The sequence below is a fragment of the Mus caroli genome, chromosome 11 (assembly GCF_900094665.2).
Source record: "Mus caroli chromosome 11, CAROLI_EIJ_v1.1, whole genome shotgun sequence".
Classification (NCBI taxonomy): domain Eukaryota; kingdom Metazoa; phylum Chordata; class Mammalia; order Rodentia; family Muridae; genus Mus; species Mus caroli.
Window position 1 is genome coordinate 62,031,743 of NC_034580.1, and position 24,256 is coordinate 62,055,998.

Consider the following 24,256-nt stretch of genomic DNA (forward strand, 5'->3'; position numbering starts at 1 on the left):
TATCCCGGTGCTGGTCAGACTGGAAGGGGCTTGTGCCCCTACTCAGGCCGGTTTTCTGCTTCCCTAACTAATGCAGTCTCAGGTCCCACGAGATTGGATTGGAGCAGACTCTGTGTTCCACTCACCAGAAGTCTTAAGGTCCCGTGGCGGGTGTCCTGGGTAGCTGGTGGGTGTCAGCCGACTCTGCGCCCTAGCTACCCTGGTGTTGGTCCAAAATCTTTATTTCTTAATTAATAAATTTCTGTGTGGGAAAAGTGAGTGTGGGGAGCCATCTGTCTTATTTTTGCAGAAAGCATCTCTCCCTGGCTTGGAGCTCTCTGACTATTAGAGAGGATGCCCAGGGGATCCTATTTTTTCTACCACCCCAGAACTGGAAGTAAAAGTAGGTGCCAGCTCACCCAGATTTTTCACATGGATTTGGGAAGCAAGAGAACTCAGGTTCTCCGGCTCACACAGCAAGCAGTTTACTGAGCTAACTTCCCAACCTAATAAAAATAAATTAATAAAATTTTCCTTCAGCATGCTTAATCCTACTTTTCCAAGCGTGTATTACTTTGGAATTTTCCCCCCAAGGCTCATATTATTAAAATAAATAAAAATAACCTGCCTCTTAAGATTTTATATCCACTTCTCATCAAAGAAAGGGGTATAGCTGACAACAGAAGTCTGAGAGGAGAGGGAGAGCCATTTGATGGATGAGACCATTAGCACAGCTGCTAAAAGCTGTTGCCTTTCATGGGAGCTTTTCAGTGGGGATCAACATTCCAGAGCTAAGACCCAGCAGCTGTCGCGGTAGAACTTACATTCTGACTCCTGGCTAAGGTAGAGCTGTGGGCAAATGTTACCAGTATCATTGTCCCCAGGCACCCTCACTACAGATTTATCGCTCACTTTTTCCTAAGCGGGAAGCTGAAGAATCAGTCCCGGGGCAGATCCTTAAGCCCTGCTTAAGGGTGGAATTTACCAACTCGATTCCTTTCTCCTGGCTGCTAAAGTCCCAGAGATGCAGCTTCCTGAGGCCACGAGGAAAACCGAAGGCCTCTGGTTCGTGAGAAAGGAGAAAAACACCCTGCCTCAGGGATCGCATCCAAAACAGGGTTTATCTTAGATTCCCCAAAGCTGACCTTCACACGCACATAGGACAAACTATTTTCTCAAGGTTGTCACAGGGGCTATGGCTCGTGCCTTGGGGCACTCTTGGGAACTCGGAGCAGTGTGGAGGTTCAAATTATGAGAAATTCTACTCACAGCATGGATAGGGACGGCAGTATACTAAGCAGGGATTTCTATGGAGGTTCTTCACCACTACCACCATGCAAATAACTCACGGATTTCAGTACCCAGCTCTAACTCACTGAGACGTTAGAGATCTTTATCTATGTGAGCAACTAAGATGACTAAGAAACTTCACGTTAGGGGTCTGGCAACAATTTTCAAGCCCTGCTGAATGGCATGGCTGTAATTTCAGAATTTAGGAGGCTGAGGCAAAAGGATGGCTTGAACACAGCCTGGGCAACACAGGGAAAACTCATCTGAAAGCAAGAATTTCCAAAATATTCCTTCTGGCCAGTCAGGTCATCTGCCCTGTCCTCAGATTCTCTGTCCACACCAAATTTCACAAACACTCAGTCTGAAACCGCTCAGTGCGATTGATGGAATCCGCCCTGGTGCACACTCGTTGATCTCACATGTAGGTAAGGCTGGTCCCACCCCTACAGGTATCACTTCCGGCCCTTTCTTCCCTTCCTCTGACCTCTTCCCGGATGTTCTGGGATGCAAACGAAGTCACTTTCAGCCCTTTCTTCCCTCAGTCCGACCCCTTCCCTCTGTTCTGGGATTCTGATGAGGTGACCTTTGGGCCACTGAGATATAGGTTTCTCTCTGGTAGTGTTGGATGGCTCACTCAAGCACCGTTCCCACCTTACCAGGCATTTTGAGACCTGACTTGGGCCAATTAAATCCTGGGGATTTCAAAGAACAACGGTTGATACCCAACTCCCAGAAGTGTTTCTACTCATTTGCTGAAAAACAGGAACGTTCAATATAGTCTTTATGTATGAAAAATGGAGCAATGTTGAGTATAATATAAACACAACCACAAGATCCTGGTCCCAGGTGGCATTTTTTTAAGACTTGGGTGTGGCTCAGCCCTTTCCTAGGATGGGCAAAGTCTGACTGGACCTCAGCATACAAGGGCGCACTCGAGCACATACACAAACACATACACACACACACACACACCAAAAAGTGTTATGCTCACAGAAGTAGAGAAATGAGCACTCGAACACATACACAAACACGCACACACACACCAAAAGTGTTATGCTCACAGAAGTAGAGAAATGAGCACTCGAACACATACACAAACACGCACACACACACCAAAAGTGTTATGCTCACAGAAGTAGAGAAATGAGCACTCGAACACATACACAAACACGCACACACACACCAAAAGTGTTATGCTCACAGAAGTAGAGAGATGAGCAGTGTTTTCAAAGTAGAACAACTAAAGATTACCAGAACTTGAGCAGAAGTGATGACAAAGGAGGGAATGAGAGAAAAGAGGAAGAGTTGAAAGACAAGGGCAGATGGGAGAGGAGAGAAGTGCGGGAAAGTTAACAGGTGCAAAGTTATAACAGAAGAAATAAATTCTGATGTTTTATTTCGCAACAAACCGTAGTTAACTATATGACAGTGCATATTTCAAAATAGCTAGAAGATTTCAAATGGCCTCATCATAAGTAAATAATAAATGCTTGTGGTGATGAATATGCCGACTGCCCTGGTTTCTTTAATATCCAGATTGATTCAATGATACATTGATACATGATATAGATGTATCAAAACATCAAGCTATACAACATAAATATATATATAACTCTAAGGGTTACATAAAATAGATAAATAAAAGGAGAGCCAGTACTAGAACCAATTCTCAAGAAAAATAAAAGTGGCTTTATAATAATAACTGACATTTAAAACCAAGTCCTGCAACTAGTAGTCTCAATCAATAGCAGAATGTGTGCCTGGCACATGCAGAACCTGTTTGGTCCCTAGCACCACAAAAAGATAATTAAGTGATTAATTAATTTGTTCAGAGTTCTAATCTTCATTTACAAGGGTATAGCCATTTGTCCTCTGCCCCTCCTCCCCATCACTGGCTGGCTCGCTCCATCCCACTAGCCTTCCTTCTGGTCCTGTGTAGCACATTGGCTCCCTAGCCTTCCCTCTTGCTCCTTCAGCCTGGAATACTTACCTCCACCCCCCACTTAACAGTCATGTCACCAGGGGTATGCTCCAATAGTGCCTCTTCAGAGGTTTTCCCTGATCAATCTGTTTAAACAGCACACAGCCACTGTTTCCTCCTCCCTCTTTCTCCTCACAAGAGTATTTATCACCAAGTGATGGCACATGTCAGTTTGTATGCTACCCCCTCATATACATTGCTACAGTCATTTCCATGTGGACAGAGCCCTGCATATGAAAATTCCCTATCCTATAATATGTCCTTAATAGATGTTGAAAGACTGGATGATGAAATGAGTGTATTATCTTATTGTGTTGTTGGGTCTCTACTGAGCAGTGTAAATAGCTTTAAATTTTCTGTATTAAAGTGTTGGAACCAGCAGTTTCAGATAGAGTTTATTTAAAAATCATCCTAGTGTGGCTGGAGGGACTATCTTAACCTGACAGAGCCTATTCAGCACCTCAATTTCTGATTCTGTAAGGTGAGAGACAGGCTAGAAAATTTGCCAGACTCCCTTTGCCATCCACTATTGATATTCAATTCAATTAGGCAATTCAAATATGAATTAGTGTTATTCACTAATGTACCTGTCCTAGGACATTCATCCAGAAACTTCTGTGCCTGTCCTCTTTGAAATGTCATCTGTCACATTAGCTCTTAGATAGCCCAAGTCATGAGGAGTGAGGCATGATCCTACTATCAGCACAATTAATTGCCCTTTCTTCTCAAGTACCCATAGAAGGGCTGACCTTGACCATGCTTTTTCTCTAGTCTTCTCCATCTGGCCTTGCTACAAGTCTCCTGTCCTTCCACTGCACTATCTGAATTTACAGTTTTCCCCAGCTCCATCTTCCACTGTGATTGGTGCTCAGACTCTCCTAGGAAAATCAGGGAAAACCCTTCCTCCTCAACACCTGTTCTTGCCTCAATCCCTGCTCTAAGCCTACACCCCCAGCATCCTGCTGACATCCCTGTCAGATCACCCTCACCCATACAATGCCCCATTTCTGAACTTCTCTTTTTCAGATCTTTGAATAGACATTTTCGTATACTCCCTCTTGAATATGTTACCACTCCTGACTTCTGTGTTGTCTCCAATAATAAAGTTACCTAGACCATACAAAGAGAGAAGAGTTTGTAAGTAGACTAGAGAAAATATTCATTGCCAGAGCTCCTCTCAGATATGAGAGAGAAGAACAGCATGATTCAAAGCTATAAACTACAGATCATAGTGGTGGGATAAAGAGGAGACTTCTGACCCAATGAGACTCTTGAAGGTGATGGGTTTTTATCACCTAAATTGTACAGTAGGATAGTAGCTGCATCTATAGGCCCAATTCATCTATCTGATGGTAGACATTAAATATGTATAGGTTTTTAAATAGTAATCAAATTCCAGTACAATGATGAAAGGGAAGAGGAAAGGCAGGATGGAGTAAGAAAGATAAGGAAGGATGGCAATACCCTTATGAGCTAATACACTCCTGTGAGACCTAACTCACTCTGATAGACCAAATTAATCCCTTCACAAAGGCAGCCATGACCCAATTACCACCCAGTAGACTCAAGTCTTATAGACCCCACCACCTTTCATTACTGTTACACTGAGGACCATGCTTCCAACACATGAACCTTCAAGGCACAAACCATAGCAGGTGAAGACCCACTTGGGTCTTTTGACTCCAACAAAGGGTTATGACTTTTCATTTTGGTATTTGCTTCCTTGTAGAATGACCTCTATTTTTTTTAATTTTTAATTTTTAAAAATTTTTGTTTTGGTTTTTCGAGACAGGGTTTCTCTGTATAGCCCTGGCTGTCCTGAAACTCACTTTGTAGACCAGGCTGGCCTCAAACTCAGAAATCCTCCTGCCTCTGCTTCCCGAATGCTGGGATTAAAGGCGTGCACCACCACGCCTGGCTTAGAATGACCTTTATTTATATCAGTTTTTCTCCTCTGTTTTATTTTATTTCTTCTTCCCACATCCTCAACACAGTCTTGCCATACATCTTCCATAATAGCTTCAGCTACCATCGCCATGTTAATGATACTGCCTAACACAGACTACGCATTCCAGCCTTGATAAATATATGACCCAGTGTCCACCGCCAGCTATGTTTTCAATCTAAACTCATTTTTTTCTGCCTACAGTTTCTCCTTTAGGCTCATTTCGGAGGACCTAGATTAATAAGCTGAAATGGGGGCTGGATGAAAAGCAACATCCTGTGATTCTTCCTCCTGCCTCCAATCCTGCAGTTATCAAAGTCCTGTGAGTGGCACCTTCAAGGTAGCCCTCTGGTTTTTTTCTTTCATTTTAAACCTCTTGATCAAGGACCCCTTCATTTTACAGCATTATTTTTGTATATCCAGTGCAAGCGGCATAGATGACAAAGATTTTAATATACTGTCAGAATGAAGGTAAGACTTCAAAACATAAGCCTAGAGCTCATAAGGATCTTAATTATTCCCAAACATAATTCATTCATCGCATGACTGCCTGTGGGGAACTAGTTCTCTTTTATTATATCTAAGTGGAACGCCATGGCAACCACAACCTATGATGACACACAGTGTTCTTCTCTTTGAATCTGCAGCTGGACTCAGGACCACTAAGGCCACAAAGACTATAAAGGCCACCTTACTGATCTGGAAATGTTTAACATAGATCTGAATTCCTTGGGGAATTGAGCACTGACAAGTTCTTTTTTTACCATTATAATCCATCGCTAGTTCATATATACACATACATATGTATACACATACATACATATTCATGCCCTCCTATTATCTTGTAACAATGCCATGGCTCCATTGCTAGGCTTTAGAAGCCCACTGTAAACCAGCATAGCCTTTATGTCTCCCCTGAATCCAAACCCCATTAACTCTATCCTGACCTTCATCCAGCCTCACCTGGTTGACCTGCTAAAATATATCCCAGAGCCTAACCTCACCCTCTTCTTCTAACCTGTGTCAAAGTCTACCTCCTTTGGACTGGGGTGTGGCTTAATGATAGAGCACTTGTCCAGAATGCATGAAGACCTGAGTGTAACCCATGACATTGAAAGGGTAATAACATCCACCTCCTTTGGAGGTTAAGAGGGAGGACAAAATGAAGTATCACTTTGGGATGAGGAACTCTGGATCACCACTGACTATGAACAATTACTACCCCTCCCCCACTTAGGCCTCATTGTCCCCAATTGAAAAGAGAAGTTAATAAGAATATAAACAGTTTAACTCTCTCAGGAGAGCTAAACATAACAAGAAAGACATTTTATATGAGCTGCAAAAAGATCATTATCTAACCACAGTCACCATCCCACTCCAATTACACTTGTGTGTGTGTGTCTGTGTCTGTGTGTGTGTGTGTGTGTGTCTGTGTGTGTCTGTGTCTGTATAAAGCCATGGATTGATATCAGGTCCCTCAATCAACTGCTCTCTGAATTGTGTTGGTTGCTCTGTTGTTGTTGTTTGAGCCAGAGTCTCTCATTGAACCTGACACTTGCAGATTCAGCCAGGCTGTCCTTTGTCTCTACCTTCCCAGCACTAGGATAATAAGTGTGTGCACTGTACCCAGAGCCTCCTCCCCCTTTTCTTACATGTGTGCTGGAGATTAACCATAGGTCCTCATGCTTGCACACCAAGCACTTTACTGACTCACTTCTTCAGCCCCTTTAATAAGAATTATGATAATATTTAATGTATTTATAATATATGTATATGAGATACTTCATGGTTCCCAGATGCTTACAAATGGATCTGGCCCACTCTACATCTTGCTCACTGGGTTTTTACTCTTTGGAGAATGACTTACAGTGTCTATGACTGTGTACCCTGTTCCCATTTCCACCGTCAAGTATTTAGGACAGTGACCCTATCTCACATCCCTCTTTCCAGTCCCAGCACAGAACCCTATGACAATGTGCACTTAGCAGTGTCTTGCTTCCCTATGGAGAGTTGAGAAGCATAGGTTCTATTCTAGATCCAGAGAGGATTCGAATACCATTCCTGTTACTTACTAGTCATATGGCTTTGGAGAAGCTACTTCTACTCTCAGAGACTAAGTTTCCTTTACTCCAAAATAGAAATGACACAAGCACATACCTATTAGAACAGTTATGAAGTTCCGAAGAGCCAGAGTGGATAAAGCCTGGAATGTGGTAGGTCCTTAATAACTATTAATGAACGAAGCTGACGATCTAACCTCTTTCTTTTTCTGCCTTATCACTTCAGGTCTCCTTCCATCTGGATTGTCTTATCAATCACCTTGGTTTATTTATTCACGAGAAAGTTCACTAAGCATCTGCTACATTCAGAAAACAGTAGCTTGAGGAAAGGCAGCTGAGAATGTCAGTTGGTTCTCTACTGTTTGCTGCTGGGCCAGTATTTCGATGCAAGCTGCATCCCTCATCTGTCTTCTCTTGTTTCATAAAACGGGGCACAAATAAGATGCTGCTTCAACATTAAGTTACTGCAAGAAATGCCAAGTCCCTCATAAAGTTACTTAGGGCTGGTCTTACAGTTATCAGTAGAGTGTTTGCCTAGTATACACAAGGCCCAGGAAGCCAAAATAAAACTCAAGGATGTTGGTATTTCTTAACTGAAAGCCTTCTAGGATCCTTAGTGGAATAGACAGTGTGACTCTCTGACAGGAGTGGGTGGAGTTTGCCACATATAAGTCGTTTGCCCTTGGAACTCTCTTCCAATTCCCTCTGCCTCATTCTGTCAGATCTTCTGTGGAGAATGTTGTGTGCTGGTACTCTTCCCTCCTAGTCCTCCTCTGCTCACAAGCACCTTTTAGAATGTAACCTACCCTGTAACTCTGACCTCTGGAAATGGCTTACGTAAGCAACTGGAGGTGCTATTACGAACCTTCCATGCATTCAGTAAACACTGGTGGTAACCACACTGTACTGCTGTGAATGACGCTAACTTCTACACATTCTCAGAATCACTTATGTTTCACCGATGCCCTCTAAAACATTCTCAAGTGACAGTAGAAATTATCATATATTTTCATCAGAATCTACATCATTCAAAACCCACTTATTCCTGTTTTAATGTGAGCTTTTTAATCCATTTCTCAATCTATAGGAGACTTTAAAAAACTAAAACAGAGATAAAGGAGGCAAACTTAAATCTATACATGAGAAGATGAGGACTGCTTATGATCATCACCTCATATCAGGTGAGAGAAGCAAGGTGTGGTTGCCACCCATGCGATTGATGATCAATCTATTGTGTAACAAATGACCTGGAGAAGCTTTCTGCCCTTCCCTGACCTTCTTAACACACTCTGCCCCAGTTCCACTCAGCCCCTACGACTCTCTAAGTCTCAAAGATCTGTGTCCAACGTCAAAATCCCTATGCAGCTGACTTGGCATTATAAAGCCTCCGCTGGTCATTTATCCAAGTCATTCAACAAGAGTGAGAGATCAAGACTACGACGCATTTACATCTAATGAGTAAATGGTGATCCCCCAAATCGAGCCAAGTGAGAGTGCTGGGCTGGCAGATTTGGGAGTATAAAGAGAGCTGGGGGCCACACTCCTGAAATTGCTCCGACCGCAGCATCTAAGGTAAGCACTCATATGTGCCCACTTTCTCTCCCCCCCCCAGAGAGTGAGAATTAACCTGGTTGGGCGACCAGCCAAGGGCAGTGTAGTCGCCCTTTCTAATGAGATCAGGCGACATGGCCAAAGTCCTTGCACCTCAGGAATATTTTTAAAGGGGAAAAGAAATAAAAACACGGAGAGTTGGGAGACCAAAAGAAAATTCACCTGCAGAATGAAACCCATTTTCTAGGTAGATGCTACGTTGATCAATGAACAGATTAATAACATGTCAATGTATGGTAACTCTTTTGTGATTACCTTAAACAATTTGAAGGTTTTTATGACTATTTAAACTTCTGATTGAAAGGGGGAAATTCCCACAGTACTGTTTGACTTTTTATTCATATTGAAATGCATCCTAGCCTCATATTGGTGTTCTACATTGGTCTTGTGTGGAGAACCGTGTGGATTTTACATTGGGTCTAGTCTCCTGTATAATAGCAGCTGTCATGATGACTCCAGCTTTTGGAGCCTTACGGTACTTTGATTTTACGCTATCATCTCTACCTGAGAACTCCCTGTTTTGGACTCAGGCCTGAGAGGAATCTTGAAACTTTTCTGGTACATTTGTATCATTTTATAGAAAGGAGTGAAGAATCCAAAGAATTTTCAGTAGCTGCTTAGCAGAACCAGCTTTGCCTCCAAGTCTCACTTCTCTTGAGTTAAGGACGCAGCAGCATATAAGTTAAAGCTTCTGAGAAATCTGTGTGAACTTGAGGATATAACTGAGGCTTATTAAAGACTTGGAAGTAAAAGAAGCAACCAGTGCCTCCAACCTTGACAGCTTCTGCCACAAGGCATCTCACAACATCTTCCCTACCATTAAAGCAGTGTGTAGTAACTGGGAAGGTTGGAATCAAGTTTGATATTTAACTTTTTGCAAAGAACTCCTTGAGATGGTAACGTGTTTCATAAAGACCAGTTGGGGTCAGGATTCTCTGGCCTTAGGTGACTTTTCAGATGTCCCATCTCCACTTTCTCCAGGAGACTTGAAAGTTGCACAAATGACTGCTAAGACAGGCACAAATCAGACTAAACAAAATACAGACTTGGATATATATATATATATATATATATATATATATATAATTTTTTATTTATTTTATTTTATTTTTTTTGCTTCTTTGCCTTTGCTCTATCTAATCAGCCCTAAGAGGACACCCAGTTCCCGAAGGACACCGAGAGTCACGCTGAGAACAAAGAAGGTAAGTTTTACTTTCAGTTTGATCATAATGGCGGTCACTGAATTTAGCAAACAACCTTTTACACATGTTTAACCTTCCCATTCATGTGAGAAGCTAAAATCACTGAGCTGAGGCAGATCCCTGAAGTAATTTTAAAAGTGACATTACAAAATCACAATCTTGACTGAAAAACGAACCTCCCATGTTTGCACTATACTCAGAAAAGCACTGGATGCAGTACAGAGCTTCAGTGTACAAGTTCTAGGTCCATATATTTCATCTGCTCAGAACACGGCACCCTAGACTCACTTGTACAAGCCTGGTGAGTTGTGGCTGACCCTTGGGCACAGTCTGAACCCTTAAATCCATGAGGCTATGCCTCCGTCACAAACAATAAAGAAATAACAGGGAGAGGTCATCCAAGCCAACACAATCTCTCTCATCCCAAACTTTGCGTTTTAGAGATAATTCTAGATGCATTAGGAGCAAATAAACTAAGGGTCAGTGAGTCATGACAGCTTCAGAGATGACAAGAAACTGACTGGGAAACCTTTGGGAGAGGGATAAGTCAAGGGCAATGACAAGGTACAGCCAAAGCAAACAGGAGAAGTCGGGGATGGGGACGGAGATTGGGTGGGAGGGCAAACATCTCAATTAGAAGATCCTTGGAGACAGAAACAGAGCTGGTGGCTGAAAGCTTACAGCTATGCAGTGTGGGAGCTGGTCATGCCGGCAGAACAGAAAAAGGCTAATTAAGGCACCCAGAGAGAGGAAAGCTCAGGGGCCACTGTGAGTCATGTACTGAGAGAATTTGGTCCGATCTGAGGAGGTGAAGTTCATCAGCCAAGAACGAATGTTTTCACACTAGGGGCTCAGCCCTCGGATACATAAATATGGGGAGAAGATTTGACTTAGCAACAGCATGCCCGGAAAGAATTGAGGGGCTTTGCTGGACAGAAAACAGTGAGTCAGCAGAGAGACACAGTTGCCAAGGAACAGTCACAGCCTCAGCCATTACACCTAGGTCAAGAGAGGTGAGAGCGTTCTAGAGGAGGAGGAAGAGAAGGACATGTGGCTTGGATACGACACATGATGAGATTAACAGGGTTGCACTTGGGTACAGTGACAGTAAAGGAGATACAGTACTCTGTGGAAAAAGTGGATGAAGATACAACGGGGGTCACTTAACACAGGAACATTAAAGTCTCAAAGAACACAGAATAGCCAGGGACAGGAGCCCAGGAGTCTTAGAGAAGGACCTGGATGTGTCTGCCTTTTATCAAGCACTAGGATGGTGATCGATCCTTCTAGAGTTATAGAGAGACTTTAGGTTAAAGCAACAAGTGCCTTTGGTCTGTTAGAGCTCTCTGAAATGGAGAAAGTTATATGTGAAGGTGTACAGCTAAGTTGAATTGCACCAACAGAAGAATTTTGCTGAGACAACTCTTTTTAACCCAGGTAATACAAGAAGCAGACAGTGTACACGAGCTAGGCAGAAGGTGAGGAAAAGAATCTTTACCTGAAAACTAGTAATGATTTGAGGCCCTTGGGCCTCTAGAATTCTCTAGAAAAGAAAAAAATCTAATTTTTCTAGAAAGACTAAATATAAGACAACCATCATGTATTGTACAGCTTTCCCATCTACAGAATCTTTTCATATATTACCACCTAGGCAACAGACATAGAAGACCTATAAAATCAACTAAATAAAAATTCAAGGGCTGGAGAGATTGCTCGGTGGTCATGCACTTGCCACACAGGCATGATACTAGCCTGGGCTACTCTGTTTCAAAACAAAGTACAATTAAATTAAAGTGCAAGCTGGACTAATGCGTTATAATGTGATCAAATAAAAATATTGATGTTTTCAGGTTCCACATTGCAAGTGGCCTTTGAGACTCTACATCTTGTCAAGTTTAAAGCAGTAAGTATCTAAGCATGATAAGCTACATTATTTGAATAGATAATTAAAAGATGGTTTGATGAGCCCAATCCCTTATTGTTTCTTTCCTTCTCTAAATTATACTACTGTATAAAGAGACAATCTTCATTTTTATATATGTATATAGATATATAGATAGAGATAGATAGATAGATAGATAGATAGATAGATAGATAGATAGATAGATTTGCTTTAACCAATCTGACAGTAGACATGGCAATTAAGCAGACGTTGAAGAGATTGCAAAAACCAGAGTGCTCTTCTTCTCTGCAATTTCTTAGTCTTGAAAAGTAATGTTTCAAAACTGTGTTACTTATGAGGAACTTGATAGTAACTTTTAAAGAATTTGTGCTTCTTCTCAATTCTAATTTCTCATCGGGTACACACTGGAAGCGCCACCGCCTTGCATTTTCATTTAAAGAATGCGTAGGGGTCCAACGCCTGCTAAGCCGGAGAACTGCAACCCCCTTAAGCCAGAACCGTAGCGACCCCCTTCAGGGAGATGGAAGGGAAAAAAGATGATTTCTTTTCATTCTCCAGGAAATAACCAAGACATTTTAAAGCAGCGTGATGGCTGGGAGCCCTCTTTGAGGACACTATATTAAATCCCAGGGTGTTTTTTTTTCCTATTAAATCTTAAGCACAATCCATAGCTCACTTACAGGAGCCACTGGCCAAAATAAAACTAAAATGAAGCCATCAGAATAAGGCCCAGAGCTAAGGAAATCTGTCTCCCCATAGAAGGCGTCATCTGCAGCATGGCAGAAAAGATATTTTAACGGCGACTAATGGACAGCAGTTCCCAAAAGGCCAGATGGGGAGAGAGAACTAGAATGGGCTTGTCCTTGCTTTTAAACATAGAGTTTGAGAGATATTAAAATATTAGCTGTTTAAGAGGAAACATGAAGATGAGTATGGATACTGTGTGTGTGAGCTTTAATTCTGTTTTATTTTAATTATATTTTATTTCAGTTACAGGAGAATGGGCAGAAAGAAAAAGAGGAGAGAAAGGAAAGGAAGGTTGATGTGTCAGGGGAAACACAAGGAGGAGATGAGGGAAAAATGCAAAGAGGGAAGAGAGCAGACAGGAGGAAGGGGAGTCACAGGTCCATGGTCCACACTTGGTTGTGGTAGGCAGGAATTGTGTCTTCATTTTAAATAGGATGAGGCAGGAGTCCAGACAAGTGGCTGAACAAGGTCACTGCTGCAGGGACTTTAAAATGAGTTTTCTAGCTTGTAAGCAGAGAAAATACACACATAAAGAGAAAGGCCAAGAAACTGAGATGACTGCTAGAAAGCATGACAGAGGGGCTGGAGGGGTTACCCACACAGTATGCAGTGTGTGCTGAGACAAGTGTTGATTAAACACTATCTCAACCTGGTACTACTATCCCCAAGTGGGTTTTGTAAATAGTTGTTCTAGGCCCGGTATTATTCTCTCTGTAAGTCCAGAACTCTCCCTGAGAATCCTAATACCATGTAGGCTCCGTCTTAGTTGTCTTACGGTCTGACAGCCCCCAACCCTCCCATGGGATAGCTTAAACCAAGAGGATGAAGTGACAGTGTCTATCAGAGAAAGCACTCTGGATTAACAGCAGCCACATCACCTGGAAACTTGCTAGAATGCCAGTTTTCAGCTCACTATATCCTCAAGTAGCTGGCTGGGGCCCAGCAATCTGCTTTCACTGGTCCCTAGAGGGATCCGACTCATGTTGAGGTTTGAACTGCTTGCACTGGGTCAGCGTGTCTTCCGTTAGTTACATTGTTACCTAAACAAGTGCAATGAATCTTTATGTTCCTGTCAGTGTGTGAGCACTGAGCTGTGTGAACTTTCTATTAGGTATCATTGGCGTTCCAAAAGCTATTCCCTAATTTACATAAAGGCCTGGGGTCGCACTGAAGTCACACAGTTCAAACAGGATGAATCATTCATGAGATGCTTTGCCTTCTTCACGGAACACGCGCCTGCCTTGAACTGGCCAACTGATGCTCCCCTAGGCCTGGCTGTAGATCTCTCAGCCAGGTTTGCTCCAAGAGCTCCTGAGTCTACACCCCCCTCTCCACTACATAGGAATAGGGGAGGGGCAGATAAAGTACTTACCCAAGCCCAAGCCTCAGAAGTCCCCATCTTTTCAGTCCCCATCCCTCCCTCCACCCCCTGCAGCCATGAGTTCAGACGCAGAGATGGCCATATTTGGAGAAGCGGCTCCCTACCTCCGAAAACCAGAGAAGGAGAGGATCGAGGCTCAGAACCGCCCATTCGACTCGAAGAAAGCCTGCTTTGCTGTGGATGATAAAGAAATGTATGTGAAAGGCATGATCCAAAGCAGGGAAAATGACAAAGTCATTGTCAAGACCCTAGATGACCGGGTGAGTGTTGATCTTTAATAATGTAGGCATTGAAGCTTTCCTTTGGAATGGACTGGCTAGGCTTGCATGCTGGGCCAGAACCATCTGGAGACAGGATACAGCTTAGGTTTTGCCATTCTGTGGTGGAGGAGCTAGAGAAGGCTGCCATTGCCATGCCTTTCCTTCTGCCTCTTCCCTTTGAGGACTTGGGCTGTGAGGATTTGGTGGTGTTTGCTTTGGTGGAATAGAGAAGGTAACAGTAAAAGATCCTGGACTACTTAAAAGAAGAGAGTAATGCTGGTTGCTGGGCCCACTCAGTACACGCTCTGGGCTGTAGAGGGAGTCCTACAGGGCAAGCTCAAAGGAGTGGATAATCACAGCACACTCTTTGGTTCAATCCTTATTGGACATCCACCAGATCTCAGCTGTGGTGTCAGTCACTCTGTAAATCTACATCAGTTGTGGAACCCACTTCCCTCAAGTTTACAGTCTAGAGTAAGAGATGTGGGTCAGGAACGGACACCAGTTTTAATGCAAGCACAGCAAACAGATCTTGTTTATAGGTTTTATCATTGAACTTAACCTCTGATTCTAACTCTTTTCACTGAATTAGGAGGAAAATAACCCTGGTCTTTGAGTCATTTTTGGGCTCTCCCCAGCTTCAGAGCTGTGCCCCATTTTCATAACCTTACAGAGAGTCACCCTGGACCCACTGTCTTTCTGGTGGATCACCCAGAAATGAGTGTCAGTTCTGAAACTATCAGGATAGAGAGGCCTCCTTTCTCTCCACTGTGGACCATCTTAGGTGTCTCTCTGTAGGCTCGGATAGTAGGAGAGAAGGGCCTTCCTTCCTCATGAACTTTAACCTACACCAGCCAGTCTCCTTCCATTAACCTCAAAGCTCTTCTAAGAGCTTCAGTTTTAGGAGAATAAAAGCCAGAAAAACCTTCTTGGCTCTCTCTTTTGCCCTACTTTCTGTGTGTCTCCCGAGAATGAAGTGCGGAGCCAATTATATGCTTCAGTAGGAAGGAAAGGTGGGAGAAATGCGGAGAGGTGAAATTCAGTAATTGTCTCCAAATACTCTTCAGCCACGAACCATCATACCTGTCCAAATGTTTAACGATGACAGGCAGAGATACAAGCAATTATCAGAGCTTTGAAGAAACAGATGCAAGGAAATGGGGCATGAGATTGGGCACCTGAGTGGAGCTCTGAGGGTTTCTTTCTAGAGAAAACAGTAATGAAGATATTCTAAAGAAGCCGATATGAGCAGGACACAGAGGCAGGAAAGCCCAGAACACATGAGAAAGAAAAGTTTCTTAACATTTATCTTGTTACAGCACTCTCAGAGTAACAGGTTAAACCAAGACAACGTCCCTTGACTTTAGCTATCCAAGATCTATCTGGCAATTCCGAGGGCCAACTACTCTTTAGGTTTACCCGATGTCCTTTCTGGGCACACACAATGCCAGGCTGGTCTGGGGGCACCAGACCAGAATCAGGTTAACCAAGGAGAGTTATTGCTAGGTCATCTCCAGGCACAGAAATGATCCATTAAGTTGTTGTGGCAACGCCCCCACTCTGCTGCAGTATCTCACTATGCCGTGCCTACCCCAGAAGAGAATAGGTCCGTGACGCTGCACTCTCGCCTTGCTTTTCCTTGTTCTACCCAGGAGCTCACTCTGAACAGTGACCAAGTCTTCCCCATGAACCCCCCTAAGTTTGACAAGATCGAGGACATGGCCATGATGACCCACCTGCATGAGCCCGCTGTGCTGTACAATCTCAAAGAGCGTTACGCAGCCTGGATGATCTATGTGAGAGCCTTTTGACCTCTTTCTATTTTGCTGCCTCTCTGAGGAAAAAACAAGATCCTTAATCTTTTGAATTTCCCACAGACCTACTCAGGCCTCTTCTGCGTCACTGTCAACCCCTACAAGTGGCTGCCGGTGTACAACCCCGAGGTGGTGGCGGCCTACCGAGGCAAAAAGCGCCAGGAGGCCCCGCCCCACATCTTCTCCATCTCTGATAATGCCTACCAGTTCATGCTAACAGGTGAGTGAAGCCTTTGATTTGTATGATTGTAAGGCATTATTGGCCTAGTATTTGGGCCCTTATATACCCCACACATCTAAACAATACAGTAGCAGCCAGCATGGACTTGGGAGCCTCAGATGACTTGGGGATGAACATCCAAAGCCATGGCATCTTTTATTACAGTAGTCATGGTGAAGGGCGAAGCCAGGGGTTCTTTCTGAAGCATTCTAAACCCATGCTCATTTCCGGGGGTGGGGGTGCATTGTAGAACACAAGGACACTGCTCTTCTATATCCCCAACTTACCCTGCTATGGGTACATTTAACCGAGACTCCCCAACCACTCGGGGAATGCAAAGTTGGAGAGATGCATAGAGCAGACTTCTCTGACCTTCCCAAGAAGTAGGTACGTGGTGACATTGTCACATCACTATGCCCACCGCCACTTGTCTGCTCAACTTTCACCCGAATTGACTTGCCACAAACAGAGGAAGTGAGCTGTTACGATCAGCTGTTACCTTAAGAAGCAAATGGCACCTTTAGAGTCCTCGCCATTTCTCCAATGCCTTTCTTCTACATGAATCGAATTTACACTATTAAAGGGAAGAGCCACATCACTGTTCGTATCGGCTTTGCTTTGGCCACTGTGATACAAAGCCACAGGCTGGGCATCTTAATGAGAAATGCATTTGCCTCACTGTTGCAGAAGCTAATGGTCTGAAATCAAAGACGTCATTGGGGTTGGTTTTTGTAAGGATCATGAGAGAAGATATGTTCGACTTGTTCACCCTGCTTCTGTGCTTTGTAGGTGACTTTTGGTGTTGCTTGGCTTGTGGAGATGTCACCTTCCTCTCTGCCTTCCCTTGCCCCAGTGTTCTCTCCATGTGCATACGCCTTCATTTTTTCTTATTCTGCAGAGACACAGTGATGTGGTGTTGTCTTTATGAGCACATGTCTTCATTTGTTCCCGTGTTACAAGGATACATTGATATGGATCAGGCCTCAGCCTGTGCCAGTCTGACCCCATCTTTAATAACATCGGAGTCTCATTTATATTTTATTTCCAAATGAGGTCATGTTCTGAGGTCCTGAGGGTTAGATCTTCAATATAAAAATTTTTGAGTGCTACAATTTGGCTCACATGCTCTCATAAATGAAAAAATCAATTTTATGCAGGTAGAAAACCTAGACCAAAAAATTGAAATGGCATTCAATCAGCTAAAACGTGTGGCCTCTCAAAAGTTCATATTGCTTCCCTTGTTAAAAGCAATATGAGAACACTCCAGCAAGGAGTTCAGATCTACAGACATAAATACCCTTTACACGGTGGGGCTCCATATTCATTTCCAGGCTCCTGCCCATGTCCAGCATCCCACTTTCAAAGAATCTGCATAAACTCCCCCATGATGCTTCAACATGCCTATGCCTCACCCCTAGCAGACAGCAAAGTCAGAGCTTGTGTTCTGGGAGTCCTGGAAGGGTTGCTTGTTTCTTAATCTACCTGTTCTGTTACTTATGCCTTTGATTTTTTTTCTCTTTTTCTAGATCGAGATAACCAATCCATCTTGATCACGTGAGTTAGCCCATGTTCACACCACAATGGTTTTAGAGCCTGCACCTCCTCTTCTACTTTTTTTTTATCCCATTTATTTTTAATTGACAGTGGAGAATCTGGGGCTGGAAAGACAGTGAACACGAAGCGTGTTATCCAATACTTTGCAACAATTGCAGTCACGGGGGACAAGAAGAAAGAGCAGCAGCCGGGCAAAATGCAGGTAAGGAGTACTATGGTACCAAAGGCTTGTTAGAATAAATATACCTGAAATATTAGGTGCATATCAAATGTATGAGAGATGCACACTCAAAAGAGATAGCCCAATAGGACTAGATTTTTCTTTTTGGTCCCTTTGTGGTTTTATATAGAAAAACTTTCATACCAATGTGTACACATTTTTCTATAACTGAAGTATCCTCCAGTTCTCTGAAAGTGCCAACCAAGATCCTACAGCTCAATTTAATTCTGACACTACCTTCAGGGACATAACATCACATCCCACAAGTTAAGGGCTCAGGCTCCCAAGCCCCAGTTCCTACAACCTGTACTTCTAGCCAACTTCTTAAAAGTCAAGAGTTCCTGTCATCTCCTCTGTGGCTAAAGTGGCTCACAGAATGGGAGGTGTGTCCCTTACATTGATTGATTTATCATAAAGGATAAAGCTCAGGAGCACTCAGAGGGAAGAGATGCACAGATTACTATATTGGAAGAGAAGTCTGGAGTTGCAATGTCCTTTATAGGCCTGCCACCTTCCAGACCCTCCATAGGTTCATCAATCTAGAATCTCTCTAAACCCCTCTGGTTAAGGATCCTCACAGGGGTTCCATTAGCCAGCGATCAGTGACCAGCTCAGACTTCACTCTCTCTCCCCCTAAACCCCCAACCCTCTAACCATGTGAAGCCCTTGTCCTGAGGCTTCAGCTCTCAGCCGAAACACATAGAACACCATATCATATCATACTATACCACACCACACCACATAACTTCAGAAACCCCAAGAGTTTTAGGCGTGCCGGGAAACTGAACAGAGACCAAGATACATGTCTAAGTCACAGTCACATATGAGGTGGTCCTGTCTGTGCAGACCTGGGGGTCTACCTAGCACCAACTCCATCAGCAACAGCTGAGTGGTCTTGAACAACTTCACAGCTCCCTTAGGGAATGATTAGGAGAACCATGGGATTTCAAAAGATCACCGAGAGGACTTCTGAACAAGGCTCGTGAGACTCTAGGCTTAGGATCCTTGCTGACTAGGTCTCCGGTGCACCTTCTCCTGTTTTACTGACGTGCATGTTCAAAAACAAAACAAAACGAAACGAAACAAAACATGATTTGTGATGAAGCATCACTAGAACAGGAAGCTTGTTGAAACAGAGGAAACAATGTTCCAGCCTGGAGTCTGCCACAGCCAGAAGTCACTCCAAGGCTACCCTAACAAAAGACTCTCCAGGAGGGGAACCCTGAAACTCCTCTGGAGGGCTATCCACACATCAGAACTGACAACTAGTCAGGGGTGATACCCAGAGCAAGTAGTTTCCATCCACCAAACACCCATCCCAGAAGATAGCCCAGGTTCTCCCCATTCCTCTCTTGACTTGTTACTAGGGAACGCTGGAGGATCAGATCATCCAAGCCAACCCCCTGCTGGAGGCCTTTGGAAACGCCAAGACCGTGAGGAATGACAACTCCTCCAGATTTGTAAGTCCCAGATGGGTTTTCAACTCCCAACCCAATTACACCCATCTGTTAAATTCTAGACAGGAAAAATTACTGCAGATGCTAAGATACACTGAGCCTTGGTCTACCCTTACAAAATTCAGATCAATTGATCCAAGAGGAGTTAGAAAGGTTTTGGCTTATTCCTGGCCAAAAAAAAAAAAAAAAAAGGAAGATTTAACCATCTCCCTTTAGCTAGTGAACACCCCTTCCCAGTATGCTGAAGTCACTGAGACTCAGTCAGGTTCCACAAGTAAGGAGAAATCATTTATATCAAATTGGCCTCTGTAGGTGGAAGAATGTATTTTCTTTTTAAATTTCTCTGCAAGTGTCCATATGCACATTTGAGGAGGCTACAACAAGATATCATCCTGATCACTTTCTATTTCCCTCGAGATAGGGTTTCTCACTGAACTAGATGCTTTTGGTTTCAGCCACAGTCCTAGGCAGCAACCTCTCAGGATCATCTTGGCGGTGTTCTATGTATTACCCATGATGCTGGGGTAACAGGCAATTGGAGTCATGCTTTGTGATTTGAAGCATTTTTTTTAAACGAAAAAGTTGGTTGACTTAGCCACAAAAACTTCAGTATGACTTAAATTAGCAAACTTGACCTCCTCCAGGTCAGGAGACCCTGGGAGGAGGGGCCAGTTAGTGAGGGCAGGAAAGGAGAGTAGAAACCAGAATGGCTTGGTATTGCCAATACTAAAAGATATAGTCCAACGTCCAGAATTTCATTTAAGATGAGCTCAACTTATTTACTCCCATGCTTGCACATTAATAAACACTCATTCCTCTATTTAACTGTCTTGGCCAAAGGAATAAGCACTCAGAGAGTGTCTGTTCTACACACCCAGGTCAGGTTGGTTATTGTGTGGGCCTTTAGTGGAGACAATGCTTTTGGGAACTTTGCATTAGTACACTCTTAGTCATGAGGCCTTTTCATCTGACTCAGAGTCACAATCACATCTGTCTACTCTCATCCAGACTAACCATTCCAGGCTAAGGGGTGACATTCGTTGTCTTTTTCTGAGGACTTCTCTAGCTTTTCATAGATTATTCATGAAACTCTGAAAAACTTTTGAGAACTGAACACATTGCAGAATGTATAAGGAAATAAAAATGGCAAGACTTTTGCCCTCAGATTAACTCACAGTATAGGAGAGGACCAGTTAAGTGCACCAGTATAAGAAAAAAGTACATACAATGTGCATGCTACTCTTCTAAATTATACATCGATACAATTTTATAACTATGTCATATAAATAACACATAAATAGTTTGTTTATTTCACATTTTGCATATAGTGTTTTATATACATGTGTGTGTGTTTGAGAGAGAGAGACAGAGACAGAGACAGAGACAGAGACAGAGACAGAGACAGAGACAGAGACAGAGACAGAAAGACAGAGAAGGGATAACACGGAACCTGAGTTGTTTATTTGGGAGATAGGGAGACTGGCCTGGGGCTGAGCCTGGAAGATGGATTTGCCATTAGGAAATAGCATGTAAAACTGAGGTGAGAAATCTTAGAAGAAGCCTCTAGAGGCAAAACAGAAACCAGAAAGACAGCTAAGACATTTATGGATTCTAAGGTGTTAGGAAGAGTGTGAGAACACAGGGATGAGACAATTAAAACAGACACAGTTCCAAGCAGAGAGTCAGCGAGTGAAGGAGGCAATCCATCAATCCTTGATGTGGCCCAAGCAGAGAAATCAGAAAATGAGCCTGCGGGCTTCCCCAGAGTTGCAGGAGCAGGGCCAGCACTTTGCGCAGAATTCTCAGAACCTTGGAGGACCCAGTCAGGGAACATGGGTGTCAGGGAACCAGAGAGGAAGAAAGTATCTGTGCTTCTGCCATCTCTCCCAGCCACGCCCCTCTACCCACTTCCTACTCGTGGATGGTAGCATCTCTCAGAGAATCAGAGGCAGCAAAAGTAACTTGTTGTCAACCTGTTGTTGGACAGGGGAAGTTCATTCGGATCCACTTTGGAGCCACAGGGAAGCTAGCATCAGCGGACATCGAAACCTGTGAGTCTACACAATGTATAAAAACAATGCTTAGCTAAATGTATCTCTAAAAAATTTGCAATCATATGATTGTTGTTGTTGTTGTTGTTGTTGTTGTTGTTGTTACCTTAGATCTCCTGGAAAAATCCAGAGTGACATTCCAGTTATCCAGTGAAAGAAGCTATCACATTTTTTATCAAATCATGTCAAATAAGAAACCAGAACTAATTGGTAAGCTCAGAGGTGTTCTTAGCTTCTTGACCAGTAGTGAGAAAGGTACCCAGACTTAGGGTACACTGCCTGAGGTGTTAAAGGCTCTCTATCTTTTACAGACTTGCTTCTGATTTCAACCAACCCCTTCGACTTCCCTTTCGTGAGCCAAGGAGAGGTCACAGTAGCTAGCATCGATGACAGCGAGGAATTGTTGGCAACTGATGTAAGCATGTATTTATTTGTTTGCACAGAGTAGTACAGAGTTTGTGAGCTGAGGGGCATCTTAGTGAGCTCATGGAAAAATGGGGAATGCAGAGATACTAACCTGACTGGACTCACAGATTGCCCCACCACCAAATTGCAATGCTTCAAAATGGGATCCACGAAGTTCTACAAGGCAGGCTACTAGTTCTACTCTCTGCCATTTTGATATAAATCTCTTTTGCATTCATAATGTGTGTGAACATCAGTTGGAGGTCTTCATATTGCAGCAAAGTACAAAGCAGGGGGGAAAAGACCCTCCACTCTGCAGTGGCATCTTCATTTTCCTTTCTACCTTTATCCTAGACTCATCCCAGGCACCATCCTCAGCACACGGGGCAGGCATGTAAGCTTTATCTGTAGGGATGCCCTGCAGATCTAATCACCGTAACAGTAATAACTAAATGTGCCGAGCACATCACAGAGACAACTAGCTTTACTTTAACAATTCAGTTAAATCCTAAGAGCATCTTTGACATGTATATCACCATTTCCCCGTTTTATGGATGTGGAAAGCTGACTCTTAGAATCTTAAAAGAAAATACACAACTTGCCTGAAAGTCTGTCTATAAATGGAAACATGTCTAAACCCAAGTGTGCCCAACCAGGAGTGGCGTTCATCTCCACTCATCTTGGCTCCACTCTCACAGAAGCTTCAAAGGCTACAGAATTGAATCTTATCCTTCAGCAGGGCGCATCTAGCACCCATCATCCTTAGCTTTATTCTGTGATGTTTCCAGGTAGAACTAATTGTCTAAAGCAAGTAGAAAATTTTCATGATCAAATAAGCCAAAGATAATGGCTTCCCCAGTCTCCAGTGTGTGAACACAAAGAAGAGTCAGATTAAAAACTGGTGCTTCAGCCCCAGAGGAAGGATCTCTTACGGTGTCTCTGGCAAATTAGTTTTCCGCCAATCATTGCAGCTTGATACTTGGACACTCACATTCTTTCTGTGGAGTGCCATACTCTTTGTCCTCACTCACCTGTGTGCTTTAAGGACTCTTATAGACTACACTGCCTTAGTCAGTGTAAATGTTACACAGTTGCATTATATAGGCATGAGTGTAGATCATGCATATGGCCAAAGGTAGCTGTGGATATGACCCAACACAAAAGCATAAACTTACTCTTAAAATTATCAGGTTGTTTTACCTTTAAAAAAATTTGCCAGTTCTCAAACATGAGCTTTATAGATTACAACGTCATATCCAACATCAACATATCTGGAAAATAGAAAAGCTTGTATAGCAAGCTTAGTACAGTGAACTTTCCCCTCAAATAGTTTTAGTTGTTGCTGGTTGAATCCACAGATGAGGGCCTATCACACCAAAGGTCTCTCATGTCTACACCTTCACTCTACCATTGTTCTCACTATTGGTGGCATTTCTCTTGAGTGGCAGTTAATGGCCTAAGAGAAGAATGCCTTTTGGGGATTGTGTTCCCAAGAGGTTCCCCCAAAAGTAACACTTTCTACTCATCCCTTCTAGAAATTAATGAAAGGGCCTCTCAATCTCCTGCAACAGCTCAATAAAACTAGCTAGGGACCACTGAGGTAAGATGTGAATTCAAGGATGACTACCATGGCCCCATGACCCTTCATTTTTTGCTAGATTCGTTCATGGGCTCTTCATCCCCACAGTGGAATGTCATCCTAGGAGTGCCTCACTTCTTCAGTATCATCCCCCTGACTCATTTGGTCTATCCTCCCAATTCAGACATGTCAAGATGTGTTTCAGCTCCACCAAAGGACATGTGTGGGCTGAAAACCTGCTACATAATCAATGTGCACACCCCAGAGAAGAACATTTTTTAAAATCATTTATTACTTATCATTTTATTAGGCTTTATGGTAAGAAGATGGGCAAAATAGTTTTGAAACTAAATCAGCAAACCCTGGACCCAGACTAGCTCTAGCCCCCATCCCCTGGCATCCTCTCTGTAGGACCCTGGGTAGGTTCTCACCCTCAGAGAACCCTATTTCTTCACCCATAAGCCTGCATATCTACAAAGTATGTGGACATGAAGGGTGTACATACACACATATAGGTATACTTCCATATATACATAATATAAACCTATAAGGTATTCATGTAGACTTTATTAGATAACATATGGATAGCACCTCACC

The 24,256-nt window shown here is 43.2% G+C and overlaps 1 protein-coding gene across 1 annotated transcript in view; it reads left to right on the top strand.

Annotated features, from left to right (window-relative positions):
- Positions 1–8,608: 8,608 nt before the first annotated feature.
- The window catches only part of Myh13 (myosin heavy chain 13), a 51,153-nt gene continuing 35,505 nt past the window's right edge, over positions 8,609–24,256 (top strand). The window contains exons 1-12 of the mRNA XM_021176266.2: positions 8,609–8,827; positions 10,011–10,068; positions 11,919–11,971; positions 14,154–14,359; positions 16,012–16,155; positions 16,237–16,393; positions 17,920–17,947; positions 18,038–18,149; positions 19,535–19,627; positions 21,612–21,675; positions 21,787–21,885; positions 21,987–22,090. Coding sequence (XP_021031925.1) covers positions 14,156–14,359; positions 16,012–16,155; positions 16,237–16,393; positions 17,920–17,947; positions 18,038–18,149; positions 19,535–19,627; positions 21,612–21,675; positions 21,787–21,885; positions 21,987–22,090 — 1,005 coding nt within the window. The 5' untranslated portion in view covers positions 8,609–8,827; positions 10,011–10,068; positions 11,919–11,971; positions 14,154–14,155. The remainder of the gene's footprint in view (positions 8,828–10,010; positions 10,069–11,918; positions 11,972–14,153; positions 14,360–16,011; positions 16,156–16,236; positions 16,394–17,919; positions 17,948–18,037; positions 18,150–19,534; positions 19,628–21,611; positions 21,676–21,786; positions 21,886–21,986; positions 22,091–24,256) is intronic.